This window comes from Artibeus jamaicensis, unplaced genomic scaffold, assembly GCF_021234435.1.
Source record: "Artibeus jamaicensis isolate MK-2021 breed Jamaican fruit bat unplaced genomic scaffold, CSHL_Jam_final contig_723, whole genome shotgun sequence".
Taxonomy (NCBI): Eukaryota; Metazoa; Chordata; class Mammalia; order Chiroptera; family Phyllostomidae; genus Artibeus; species Artibeus jamaicensis.
In genome coordinates, this window is record NW_026521938.1 from 574,858 (window position 1) to 589,081 (window position 14,224).

The following is a 14,224-nucleotide window of genomic DNA, read 5'->3' on the forward strand; positions in this document are numbered from 1 at the left end:
GGTTGATCACAAGTGGTCCCTGAGGAAGTGGTCCCTGAGTTGCTTCTTGAAGGAAGTGGAGGAGATCAAGGGTAACCTAGGCCCTGGCCAGTGCAGCTCAATTGACTGGAGCTTTGTTCCATAACCGAAAGGTTGTGGGTTCGGTCCTGAGTCTGGGCGCTTACAGGAGGACACCGATCAGTGCTTCTCTTTGGCATCCATGTTTCTTTCTCTAAAAGCAATGAAAAAAAAAATGTCCTCATGTGGGGGAAAAAAACTTAGAACAGTAAAATATGCTTTCATTTTATATCAGAGTCACAAGAAGCAACTTACACCAAAGCCAAACTCCTTTTCTTACCAGATATAATGCCAAAACATGTACTACCAAGGGGACTTACTTCTTAGAGCAGTTAAACATTTTAAACAAAAGCATTGTCATCATCAGAGGGAAACATTTTTTCTCTTTTCTTCTTTTTCCTAAGTGTTTGATACCACAAATTTCAGAAAACAAACAGATAATCCCATTATCCGAATATTTTTCTGAGTGAAGAAAATCAAATTTTAATTTATGATGACCTAAAATCCTAGTGTGAGGGAAACATTTTAAGGGCGTCAAAGTATGGCATAAAGGTTAGTAACGTGGACTCTGGAACCATACTACATGGGTTCAAATTCTAGATCCACTATATACAACATATATCACCTTAATTTCCATTTTCTCAATCATAAAATGGAAATAATAATAATAGTACTACATTATAGGACTATTGTGAGGATTAATGAGTTAATATACTATGTGTAGAGAAGTGTCTGGCACATACTAAGTACTTTATAAGCATTAGGTCTATGTGCCTCTGTTTGCCTCTATGTCCATGATGTGGTTTTTCATACACATAAATACATACACATATATTAGCTGAAGAACTACAGTATGATGTTTGATGCAGAAGAAGTACTGAACATGAGGATTTTTATTTCCAGTGAGATATTAACTTTAAAAATAATCATTTAAACACTGACTTTGGGCAAGTCCTGGTTCTGGGTGAGATGGACTGAGCAAGCGCCACCCTGCATTTCCCACCGAATGCTGCTGTCCAACCAGAAGAGGGTGTCTGGAGCAGCAGTTTGGGGTCTCTAAAAAGAAACAATAGCAGTAAATTAGAAGAAGAGCACAAAATATGCAGTACCATCAAACATGTAGTATGTTTACCGTTTTTCCCCCTCCCTGTATCTTCTAGCATAAAAGTGCATATTAGCTCAGATACAAAGAACTACAGGAGAAACCTTTAGATTCAGACTCAGGTAATGGAAAAGGGATCTAATGCTCAGAGAGCAGGGGCAGAAATCTTCCTTTTAAAACAACTTTCTCTGCCCTGGCTGGTGTGGCTCAGTGGATTGAGTGCTGCTTGTGAGCTAAAAGGTCGCCAGTTCGATTCCTGGTCAGGGCCCATGCCTGGGGTGCAGGTCCCTAGTTGAGGGCACGCGAAAGGGAACTGACTGATGTATTTCTCACACATTGATGTTTCTCTCCCTCTCTTTCTCCCTTCCTTCCCCTCTCTCTAAAGATAAATAAATAAAATCTTTTTTAAAAAAGCTAATAAGATAACAGAATAGGATTTGGAACATAGGTGGTCTGGCTTTAGAGACTATGTTTTTAACTACTCTAGTATTCTGAAATTCGGTAAAATATAAGTAAAACTTTTGTTAAGTATTAAACCAAATGTTTCCCTTTTTGTCCTCTTCCTCCTCCTTTAACTTCTCTCCCATCTCTCCTCCATCCAAAGCCTGTAACTTTATTTAATTTTCACAATGCTGCTGTGGGGGAGGTGATAAAATTATTCCCATTTTTCAGGTGGATAAACCAAGGCACAGGGGAGTTAATTAATTTAGCCAAGATTACCCAGCTAGTCAGTACCAGAGTCTGAATTCCTTAAAAGAATCTGACTTTTTATTCTTAGGTGTTGATGTAAGTGAAATAACAGAATAAGGAATGGAAAACTTGCCAGCACCCATGGAGTAGATGGATGATTGGTACCACTTGCTAGCTGGCTCAAAAATTCAGCCCATGGAAGAAGAAAACACACATTGGCTGATGTGCTTACTTCATATGATCTCCTGATACTTCTTGGCAGATCATCAAAAAACAACTTTCCAAATGCGCTCTTCTCTTGTTATTCAAATATAGTGTTATTTCAAAATAAAAGAATGTTGTTAGGCATTTTTCCTTTCATTTTCTTTAAGCACACCTTTTAACACCTGAAGAACACTAAGATTTCTTAGAATATGTTGTGTAGATTGAAATCAGTGTTTATCATGTCAGCATTCTTCCTTCAGATGTTCCCAGAGCCCTTTAATTTCTCCACATAGAAAGGTGATGGACCTCCTAAATAGTTAAAATAACTTAAAACTTGATGATATTGTTTTGAATGCATTATACATTCAACAATCAACTTTTAAAAAAATGCTCATAAATTTCATAGTCAATATCATACAGTCAACTTTAAAAAAATAAATGCTCATAAATTTCACAGGACTGTAAATGCTGAGCATTTACAAGAGTGTCTCTCTTACTTTTTATTTTTCCTTGGGCAGAAAAGTTGTCTAGTAACTAACCACCACACCTGGATCAGTTAACCCCACAGTACAATTACTTACACACGTGGCTTTTTACCCAGTGTGGGCAGCATAATCCTTTACCCTAGAGCCAGCTGAATGCAGACATGAACACTGTCTGAGCAAGATTATATTTGTGTCATTTCAGGATTTAGTGACTTTCAGAGATGTGGCCATAATCTTCTCCCAAGATGAGTGGGAATGGCTGAATCTTGCTCAAAGGACATTGTACAAGAAGGTGATGTTGGAAAACTACAAGAACCTGGTTTCAGTGGGTAAGAGTATCTACGTCCTTCACCTCCCCATAGGAATCTTTCTACCTCCGTCATCTTGCATGCCTTTATCAGCATTTTCCTACAACATCCCTCTTCTCTCGATCCCATTTGAACTGAGTTGTAGTTCTAGAATAGCCACAGCATAACCAATTTTTTTAAATATGCAGGTCTTTGCCTGTCTAAACCAGATATGATCTCCTTATTGGAGCAAGGTAAAGAGCCATGGGTGATGAATGGAGAGATGACAGAAGGCCTGTGCCCAGGTAAGTACAGGATTACTAGAGCTGGAAAACTAGTCTCCAAATGTTTTTCTCAAGCCCTGGCTGGGTATCTCAGTGGGTTGGAGAGTCATCCCGATATGCCAAGGTTACAGGTTTGATCCAGTCAGGGCACATACAAGAAGCAACCAATGAATGCAACAATAAGTGGAACAACAAGTCAGTGTCTATCTGTCTGTCTCTCTCTGAAATCAATCAATAAAAAAATAATAATAATAAATTTACCCCTGGCTGATGTGGCTCAGTGGATTGAGTGCCAGCCTACGAACCAAAAGGAGCTGGTTCTATTCCCAGTCGGCACATGCCTGGGTTACAGGCCAGGTCCCCAGCTGGGGGCATGTGAGAGGCAACCAATCTTTGTATCTCTTGCACATCAATGTTTCTCTCTCTCTTCCTTCCCCTCTCTCTAAAAATAAATAAATATTTTTTAAATAATAAATTTAAAATGTTTCTTCTCTCTAAGACGTGTTGGAAAACATCTCTCAAAATCCTTCTCAAGTTAAAACATCTTATTCTAACTCCATTTTTAAAAGTGGCTATTCTGTTCTTCACTACTTTGTTGTACTATCTGTATCTTTATGATTTCCTACAGATTCCATAGTCTGTTTCTGAATTCTGTTATGTTCCACTGATGTTGACCTATTTTTGCTCAAGAACCATATTGCCATAATCATTCTGACTCCCAACATTTCTGAATTCTATAGAGAAATTGGTATATAGTTTTCTGAACTTGTTTAAAACTTTTCTGCCCTGGCTAGGTGGCAAAGTTGGTTGGATTGTTATTCCGTACACCAAGAAATTGTGGGTTTGATCCCCGGTCAAGGCACGTACCTAGGTTGTGGATTCAATCCCCCATTGAAAGCATACAGGAGGCAACCAGTCAATGTTTCTCTCTCACATTGACGTTTCTCTGTCTCTCTTTCTCTCTCACTTTCCTCTTCTGTCCCTTCCTCTCTCTCTAAAATCAATAAAATACAACCTTAGGTGAAAATTTAAAAACAAAACAAAACTTAGATTAAATAGATAGTATTTTAGGAGATTATAAGGGACCACAACTGATACCACACAAGAGAAAATTTCAACAGACCAGTTACAAGTTAAGAAATGTAGAGAGTTATCTAAGAATTGCCTCCCACAAAAAACAAATACTCCAAATAGTTACACAAATAAATACTATAAAACCTTTAAGGAAAAATATCATCAATGTTGGTTAAAATATTTTATGACAGAGAATAAGAAGAACTTTGAAAAAATTAAAGACAGCATAACTTTTAACACCAAAATCTTAACCAAAATAGCACCCAAGAAGAAAAATCTCAATAACGAGTATTGCTATAAAATCTTAAATTAAAAGTCACATGGAAATAATATACCTTAGATAAGGAGGCTTTATTCCAGATATGTAAAATTAGACTGCATTGCCTAACTTCATCTAAGAGCTGTCAAAAACATTAACCTCTGTGGGTTCAGTAACTGTGTGATTAACCTGTTTTCCTTTGGGAAGTTTCCAATCTTCTAGCATTAAATAAAGAAGGCATTTGCTTTCTTAATATCTTTCAGACTTGGAGTATATGTGGATGACCAGAGAGTTATCTCAAAACCAGGACATTTATGAAGAAAAATTATCCCAGGTAATGATAATGGAAAGACTTACAAGCTATGATAACCTTGAATGCTCCACATTAGGGGAAAACAAGAAGGGTGAAGACCTGTCAGAGAGGGAGCTGCTAAGTCAGCAGCCACATTTTAGGCAAGAGACAGTCAGTCATACAGATGCACTTATCGAGAAACAAGGCCACTCTAACAAATCCAGGACAATTTTTCATCTGAATACATTATCTTACATAAAACACATATTCCCCATTGAAGAGAGAATATGCAATTTTGGCACAAATAAGGAAACCCTAAAAACACATTCATTTGTCAAAAAACACAAGCAAGTCTGTGGAGAAAAGAAACTTCTGAAGTGTAAAGACTGTGAGAAAACTTTCAGCAAAATCTCAACCCTTACGCTTCATCAAAGAGTTCATACTGGAGAGAAACCCTATGAATGTATTGAGTGTGGAAAAGCCTTTAGCCAGAGCGCCCACCTTGCTCAGCATCAGAGAATACACACGGGAGAAAAGCCCTTTGAATGTACTGAGTGTGGGAAGGCCTTCAGCCAGAATGCTCATCTTATCCAGCATCAGAGAGTTCACACTGGAGAGAAGCCGTATCAGTGTCGTCAGTGCACTAAAGCCTTCAGCCAGCTTGCGCACCTTGCTCAACATCAGAGAGTCCACACTGGAGAGAAACCCTATGAATGTGTTGAATGTGGGAAGGCCTTTAGTGATTGTTCATCCCTGGCGCACCATCGAAGAATTCACACTGGAAAAAGACCCTATGAGTGTGTGGACTGTGGGAGGGCATTCCGGCAGAATGCTTCTCTCATACGACATCGGAGATATTATCACACTGGGGAGAAACCCTTTGACTGTATCGATTGTGGGAAGGCCTTCACAGATCACATAGGACTTATTCAGCATAAGAGGATCCACACCGGAGAGAGACCTTATAAGTGCCACGTGTGTGGGAAGGCCTTTAGCCACGGCTCATCCCTGACGGTGCATCAGAGAATTCACACAGGAGAGAAGCCTTACGAATGTGCGCTCTGTGGGAAAGCCTTCAGCCACCGTGGCTCTCTTACTCTGCATCAAAGAGTTCACACCGGAGAGAAACCCTATGAATGCAAGGACTGTGGGAAAGCCTTTCGGCAGAGCACACACCTCGCTCATCATCAGAGAGTTCACACTGGGGAGAAACCTTATGAATGTAAGGAGTGCAGCAAAACCTTCACCCAGAATGCACATCTTGCTCAGCATCAGAAAATACACACTGGAGAGAAACCTTACGAATGTAAGGAATGTGGTAAGGCCTTCAGTCAAATCGCACACCTTGTTCAACACCAGCGGGTTCATACTGGCGAGAAGCCCTATGAGTGCACCGAGTGTGGAAAGGCCTTTGGTGATGGCTCCTATCTTGTTCAACATCAGAGACTCCACACTGGAAAAAGACCATATGAATGCCTCGAATGTGGGAAGGCGTTCAGGCAGAGGGCGTCCCTGATTTGTCACCAAAGATGCCATACAGGAGAGAAACCTTATGAATGCAACATATGTGGGAAAACCTTTAGCCATCGTAAATCCCTTACCCTGCATCAAAGAATTCACACAGGAGAAAAACCCTATGAGTGCGAGGAATGCAGCAAAGCCTTCAGCCAGATTGCCCATCTTACGCTGCATCGGAGAATCCATACCGGAGAAAGGCCCTATGGATGTGAGGCTTGTGGAAAGGCTTTCAGGCAGAGTGTACATCTAGCTCATCATCAGCGAGTTCACACTGGAGAGTCATCCTCAGTGCTTCCCTCCTCCTCACCTCCCATACCACCAAGTCCTCTAGATTCAATCTCCCAAACACAGTCCTCTAGAATCGATCCACTTTTTCCCAGTCTGTGTCCCATCATCATAGTCCAAGATTTTTGCAATAGCATTACTGCCATTTTCCCTCTTGCTGCCCTCAAGTGCATAATTTAAATTGTAGCCAGCTTAATCTCTTAAAAATAAAAAATTGTATTCATGTTACTTTTCAATACAAAACACGTTTTGAAGAATGTGTTAAAAAATCCATTTACTCCTTACCGTATATAATTAGTGCCATTAAGATTAGGGTTGGTTGCCTTAACGGTCATGTTCAGCCACAAGTAAAGTGAAACCAGTAGCTCAGGATTAAGAAACCTGCATATTTTACAGCGGACAGAGGACTCTTCACTTTGCTGCAGGTATGAAAGACAAACACATTCCAAATCGAAAGATTCTGATACACCAGTACCATGGTGGCTTACTGCTCCCTCTGCATGAATAAACATGAGGACACGTAGCATTGTTGATGAGGAACTCTCTTCACCTCGCACTTAAGTGAAAATAGGTTAATTAGGACAGAAGCATTTGGTAGAATGTACAACTAGCCAGGGACAGTATTAAAAACAAACTCAAATAAACTAGAAAACAACTAGATTAAAGCCATGAAATAAACTGAAAAAGGTAGTTTGGCACTGTACTTTCTACAGGTAGTTTTGACCTGTAGAAATGCACCACAGACAATTTCTGAGATACTTACATTGTTCTAGAGCATAAAATAAGGCTTCCCATCTTGTATGAAACTAAAGACTGACACCAAAACATATACTACATATAAGTAGCTTATAAATGCACATGTTAAAACGTAGTTAAACTTTTTCAAAAGTAGATGTGTCTGTTTATGGAAAGACTCAGTCTGGCCAAAGATATAAATTCATTGATGTTCCAATAAAAATCCCAATATATATTTTTTAATTTATTTTTTAAGATTTTATTAATTTATTTTTAGATAAGGGAAGGGAGGGAGAAAGAGAGAGAAACATCAATGTGTGGTTGCCTCTCGCGCACTCCCTGCTGGGGACCTGGCCTGCAGCCCAGGCATGTGCCCTAGAGCGGGAATTGAACCGGTAACCCTTTGGTTTTCAGTCCACTGCTCAATCTGCTGAGTCACACCAGTCAGGGCAAAATCCCAATATATTTTTAAGCCGACAAGCCAGTTCTGACTTTCTCTAGAATTGTGACATAACAGGGAATATAGTAGTGTGTAGTTAATGTATTACTCATTTAATTGTTAATTGAGCTCTTAGTGATGTGCTAGGCACTGTTTTAGGTGCTGAGGATATAGCAGGGTGGAAAATGTATGGAGAATCAAATGGGAGAAGACAGAAAAAACTGAAATACATGTGACGTGATAAGTACATGATACGTACCATCATGAGAAATGATCTAAAGAAGGAGCTAGGGCCCTGGCTGGTGTGGCTCAGTGGATTCGGTGCCAGCCTGTGAACCAGGGGTCGCTGGTTTAATTCCTAGTCAGGGCACATCCCTGGGTTGCAGGCCAGGTCCCTAGTAGGAGGTGCTCAAGAAGCAACCACACATTGATGTTTTTCTTCTTCCTCCCCGCTTCCCCTCTCTAAAAAAATAAATCTTTAAAAAAAGAGAATGATCTAGGAAGTTGTGGAAGGAGTGCCTAACTCCCCCCCAGAACATGTGGGCATTAGAGGCAGAGGAGAAGGAAGAACAAGAGGGAACTATTATACACAAAGGGCGTAATGAGAATAGTCACAGTGGTCCCAAGGCAGATAGTTAGGACACTTCGAGTGGTGCAGGAAGAGAGAATTCATGGTTTAACAAAGGTCAGGAGAGTTCTGTTCACTCTTTAGCAATAGTGGTTTAGCCTCACTGAGATGTAATTCACATACCATACAGATGAGCTATTTGAAGTATACAATTTGGTGACTTATGTTCAGAGTTGTGTAACTATCACCACAGTTAATTTCTGAATATTTTCATCACCCGGAAAGAAATCCCATGTCCTTCAGTGGCTCCCCCCACCCCTGGAGTACTCTAACCTAGAGCGCCAGGGCTCTTGGGTACCATCGTGACTGCTGCTGACGCAGTACAGAGGGCCATGTGAGGGGACCGGAGCTTTGGGGCTCCCTCTTGACTTTGGCATGGAAGCCGGATGGGCAGGCTCATCCAGAGTGTGTGGAGGTTTTATATAACTCTCCTTATATATGATAAAAAAGGATTCTTCGTTGCATTGGGGAAAACAGTGATCAGATGGCCGTGGGACACTTAGCTCTCTGGAGAGACAGCTATATCCCTGGCACAGTAATGACGCTCTAGAAGATTAAAGTTGGATATGTAAGATATTAACATACAAGACAAACCTAGAATATGGTCTTTGCTTAAAACATACCTTCTTAAGCACTGCACGTAACTTAGGAGCTGGTTTTTTTTGTGGTTCACATCAGAGTCAAAGTTCATAGACAAACGAGAGGCTGAAAGAAATTGCGTGCAACTAAGAAGGGAAAATCCTGATCGAATCAGTAATACTAATATCTGCAACTCAGTATTAAAACGGACAAAGCTAACAGCCGGTTCAAACAAAATGAAATAAAAACAGCAAATGAAAATTACCCAATACCACTAGTAATAAGAGAAATGCAAAATAAAATGATGATGTATCTACTTTTTCCCAATAAATCACAGAAGAGTGATAATACTCAGTTTTGGTGAATGTGTGAAAAGACAATGCCATTGTCACTTATATAAGTTGCCATATGTGTACAGTGTTTGAATCAATATTCCTCAGAAACCAAAGTGTGCAAAGGTAGGTAATTATATAACGACCAAAAAAATTTTAAGCGGTAAACTATTAGGATAATGGGTATTTATTGTATTTATTCAATAGAATTATGCAGTTGTTTAAAAAAGAAATATAAATGTGTATAGAGGCATAGAAAGGTAACTGCGCTATCCAAAATGAGGAAAAAATTTCAGAACTGTATTCCAGTATAAACTAATTAATTGTAATATCAAAAATAAAACCTAAATTATGTACTTTCCTGTTTTTCTCTGCCTGGTTTTCCTTGCCTCTTTATTTTTATTTTTTAATTTAAATTATTTTATTTCAGTTGTCCGTATTTTCTCCCCACCTCCTCCAAACCCACCTCCCTCCCTTGCTTCCACCCTCCCCCTTGGTTTTGTCCATGTGTCCTTTATAGTAGTTCCTGGAAACCCTTCTCCCCACTGTCCCTTCCCTCCTCCCCTCTGGCTATTGTTAGGTTGCCAGAGGGGAAATCTTAATTTCAATGACTCTGGTTATATTTTGTTTGCTTTTTTTCTTTTGTTGATTATGTTCCAGGTAAAGGTGAGATCATATGGTATTTGTCCTGAGCTCAGCACCTGGCTTATTTCACTTAACATAATGCTCTCCAGTTCCATCCATGCTGTTGCAAAGGGCATAAACTCCTTTCTCTCTGCTACATAGAATTCCATTGTGTAAATGTACCATAGTTTTTTGATCCACTCGTTTGCTGATGGGCACTTAGGTTGCTTCCAGCACTTGGCTTTTGTAAATTATGCTGCTATGAATATTGGGGTGCATAGGTTCTTTTGAATTGGTGTTTCAGGGTTTTTAGGGTATAATCCCAGCAGCGGAATTGCTGGGTCAAAAGGCAGTTCCATTTTTAGTTTCCTGAGGGAATTCCACACTGTCTCCCACAGGGGCTGCACCAGTCTGCATTCCCACCAGCAGTGCACGAGGTCCCCTTTTCTCTGCATCCTTTCCAACACTTGCTGTTTGTTGATTTGTTTATGTTGGCCACCCTGACCAGTGTGAGTTGGTATCTCACTGTGGTTTTAATTTGTATCTCTCTGATGGCTAGTGATGCTGAGCATCTTTTCATGTGCCTCCGAGCCCTCTGTATGTCCTCCTTGGAGAAATGTCTTTTGCCCATTTTTTAATTGTGTTTTTTTTTCTTCCCTGAGTGGAGTCATGTGAGTTCTTTATATATTTGGAGATCAAGCCCTTGTCCGAGGTGTCATTGGCAAATATGTTTTCCCATAGGGTTGGCTCTCTTTTTATTTTAATGCTGTTTTCTTTAGCTATGCATGTTTTTAATTTGATACGGTCCCATTTGTTTATTCTTTTTTTTATGTCCCTTGCTTTAGGGGGACATATCCGTGAAGATGTTGCTGTGTGGAATGTCTGAGATTTTCCTGCCCATGTTCCTTGCCTCCTTTTGACTACAGCATCTCTTATTCTTTGATTAACTGGCCATCCCTGCCATGTGGTTCTGACGAACCTGGCTGACCAAATTTTCTGGGGTTTGAATGCAGTTGAATCTGTGTTGTCCAGCGGCAACACCCAGAAGGGGGCGATCTTTGGAGCCACCCTAGGTATTGTGCTTTCTAAGTCTGTAATCTCTCAGACTACTCATTATCCTTCCAACTCCCCATTTGCCTGCCATTGAACAAACTTAACTAATGATTTGGTGTGGAGATTTGAGTAATAGGCAGTAGGATCTTCAGAAAATTTGAGGCGTTACGTATTGGTTTGGGGTGAGATGGGGCAAGTGAGACTCCTGTTTCTTTTCTAGCCTAGGAAAATAACAGCTCAAAGTGTGGGCACTGGACAAAAACATCCAGTGAATTTTATGAGTTGCAGTCTCCTGACAGAACAGAGGTGTACGGTCCTCATAATGACCATTTTAAGAGGAAGAGGAATGCTAGTCCAAAGTAATTATTTGATGCTGGTATCCAATTGCTTTGGGTAATTTAAAACTCAGTTTATCAACCTCTCACATCAAGGCAAAAAATTTCAACTGAGGTTTTTGTATGATGTTGTTGAAAGATGTCTTACAATGTCTGAAGTCCTATTGTTAAGATTGTTCAAGCCCTGGCTGCGTCGCTCAGTTGGTTAGAGCATTGTCCCGATACACCAAGATTATGGGTTCCACCCCCAGTCAGGGCACATACAAGAATCAACTAATGAATAGATGAATAAATGGGACCAGTTGATGTTTCTCTTTCCCTCCCCCGCACTCCTCTCTCTTGAAACAAAACTGCTCAAAACCAAACTGAGAGTCTCATTTCATTGGTTGCTAAAGTGGGATGTTGTTGAATTCCATATTTAGTTGTAGAGGCGTGGCTATGGACTGAATTGTATCCCCACCCCCAAAATTCATATGCTTCTGAAGCCTTAAAAGCCTTAAACCCCAATGTGACATATTTAGAAATAGGGCCTTTAAGGAGGGGATTAAAGGATAAGGGTGGGTCCCTAAACCTGACAGGACTGGTGTCCTTATAAAAAGTGAGAGACTCCAGAGCTACTACTGAAAGAAGTTCTGACAACTGAGAAATGTTCTGGCCATTTACCCCAGAAGGACTGACCTGTACAGGAAGATGGTCTGGATGTTGACACGAGCCATGTGATTAGGTGAGGGAATCAAAATGTCTAGATCACAGTGGGAAAAACTCCCACCACCCACGCCAGGCATGGCCTTCACATGAAACTGTTTATGCCCCTTGTATCCAGGGAGCTTGGAACTCATGGAATGTTCTGGAACACTCCTCATAAAGTCAATAAGTGATCATCTGTGGGCTGTGCTTCTTGCCACTAAACATTATGAAAATGGTTCCTAAAAGTTACTGTGATTTAAAAATCGTGACTGATACCGCTGAGTATGTCTTTCTACCCAATATTTCTGAGTTTTCAATATTATATTGACATTTTAAAATGTGTTTTCAGGAAAAATAAGAGATCAAATTCTGAATAATTTTAAAGGTGATCTAAGAGAGAAAATGTGCCTCAACAAGTTGAAGAGATATAAGTGGTTTAAAATGAATATTATTGTTGAAAAATCAAAATAATTTAGAAAGAACCCATTATTTTGAAAACACGTAAAACAGATGTAAGGTTTTCTTGGGGGTCCATAAACTCCATCAATTATGTAAACTTATTAGTTGAAATGATTTTTTTAATCTGAGTATTTCCTTCCTTGAACAAAAATAGAGATACCCTGAAAATGTCACTTTAATAAGCAGTACAAGAACAAAGATATTGAGAACAAGACTCAGATGAAGGAACAAAAGAATTTTTAAATGCATGAATTATTTTGTAAATACCTAAATGCGCAAAAAGTTGCCCATCATTTCAGACTTCCAGAGTGACACACAAAAAAAAATGATCAGAATCTACTTTTTAGGAGGGAGGGAGGGAAGGAGCAGAGGGAGACAAAGAACATGTAAAAATTGGGTACCAGCTGGACTCTCACCCTGGACTCCCCCAGTCTTAAGAGCCCAGTTCAGAGTGGGAGCCCACACTCCATTCCTTGTGTAGTCCCCCAAACCAACTCCGTACCTGGATGTTCCACTGAGAGAGGCTGTCATATCGGTATTGCTATCTAACTAACAGTAGGTTCTCTGTCAATCTCTCAAATCAATAAAACATCTTCAAGTGAGGAGGGAGGGAAGGGAGAAATTAGTCACTACCTAAGCCAGCTACTTGTTTGCCTTTTTCTGGTCATTCAGCAAATCCTTTGGCACATGGCTTTGTGGTTCATAGTGTAAGCGTTCCCCAGCCAGGAGGCCTCTTTGCCAGCCCAGCCCCCCCATTTTCCTTTCCTTTGACCTTCCTTGTCTGTATCACTGTCCTCATTTGGAAAGTAGCTTGGTTGCGAGAATTAAATGAATTTGTACATCTTAATGATACGCAGAGCGTGGAGGACCGCTGAGTGCGGGTAGAGGGCAGGAACAGGAGGGACCACCACGGGAGAGATTCGAACCAACACGGCCCAGGCGAGGCAGTGGACAGGCCGCTCTGTCTGGTAATGGAACTCCTGCCCTTTGAAAGCTCGGGGCACAAGCCTGTTATCCACCCTCTCCCGCCCCCGCCCCCCAACCTCCCGCCTCAGGTAAGGAGCCTCCAGCTCTGGGTGCCACTATCTTGCCCGTCCCCAGGCAAGATAGTGGCAGTAAGAAGTAGGGCACTGAGCACCTGCAAGGCTAGCAAGATACTCGGACGGGGGAACCTAATTGGGGGCGGAACCAGGGGAAGGCAGGCAAAGGCGCCACCGAGGGCAGAGCAGCCACAGTGGGGAGGTGCGGGACTGAAGAGGCCCGTCAGTGTAGTCTGGAAAACGAGACTGGGCGCAGGTCAGCCTGGCCTGGGGAAAGGAGGGATGGTGGTGGGTGGGGACAGATCTTCCCAGGGCGCACGGAAGTTTGGTAAATTAATTAGCAATTCTGGCCTTCCCGCACCTGTAACTAATATAAATCCAGGGGAAGAAGAGGATGTATGCCTGCGCACCTGGTATTAGCCGCTGAGATTGCGGGTCCCAGGAGGGAGACGGAAGCCAGAGGCAGCCTGGAGCAAGCTGAGCTGCCTGGGTGACCCTGCCCGCCTCCCTCCTCATCTTCCCTCTACCGTTTTTTTTCCTTCTCAGCCCCCTTGCAGGCCCCCCATTCCCGCAGTCCACCCCACCCCTGCTCTCAATTTCGTCTCCCACTTTCCGCTCCCCTGCACGCCTTTCAAAAAACCCCGCCTTCTGGAAAGCTGAGCCGAGGAAACTACTGGGAGACAGTCTAGCAACTGCTTCTTGGGTGCTTCCAGCGTTTGGGTCCTTTGGGTAGTGGAGGGGCCCGAGGGGCGCGGGCTTCTGGGAAGTGTAGTCCG

The 14,224-nt window shown here is 41.5% G+C and overlaps 1 protein-coding gene and 1 non-coding gene across 4 annotated transcripts in view; one reads left to right on the plus strand and one right to left on the minus strand.

Moving 5' to 3' along the window:
* Window positions 1-9,588, plus strand: part of ZNF470 (zinc finger protein 470) — a 43,055-nt gene extending 33,467 nt beyond the window's left edge. For 2 of the 3 annotated variants that reach the window (XM_053671972.1, XM_053671980.1), the window contains 3 exons: window positions 2,741-2,867; window positions 3,035-3,130; window positions 4,706-9,588. In XM_053671972.1, the coding sequence (XP_053527947.1) occupies window positions 2,741-2,867; window positions 3,035-3,130; window positions 4,706-6,717 (2,235 nt within the window). In that variant the 3' untranslated portion in view covers window positions 6,718-9,588. The remainder of the gene's footprint in view (window positions 1-2,740; window positions 2,868-3,034; window positions 3,131-4,705) is intronic. The other variant, XM_053671981.1, reaches the window with a different exon arrangement.
* Window positions 459-594, minus strand: LOC119046060 (small nucleolar RNA SNORA79). Its single transcript, XR_005081902.2, has one exon. It is a non-coding gene; the product is annotated as a small nucleolar RNA SNORA79 (small nucleolar RNA).
* Window positions 9,589-14,224: the final 4,636 nt, after the last annotated feature.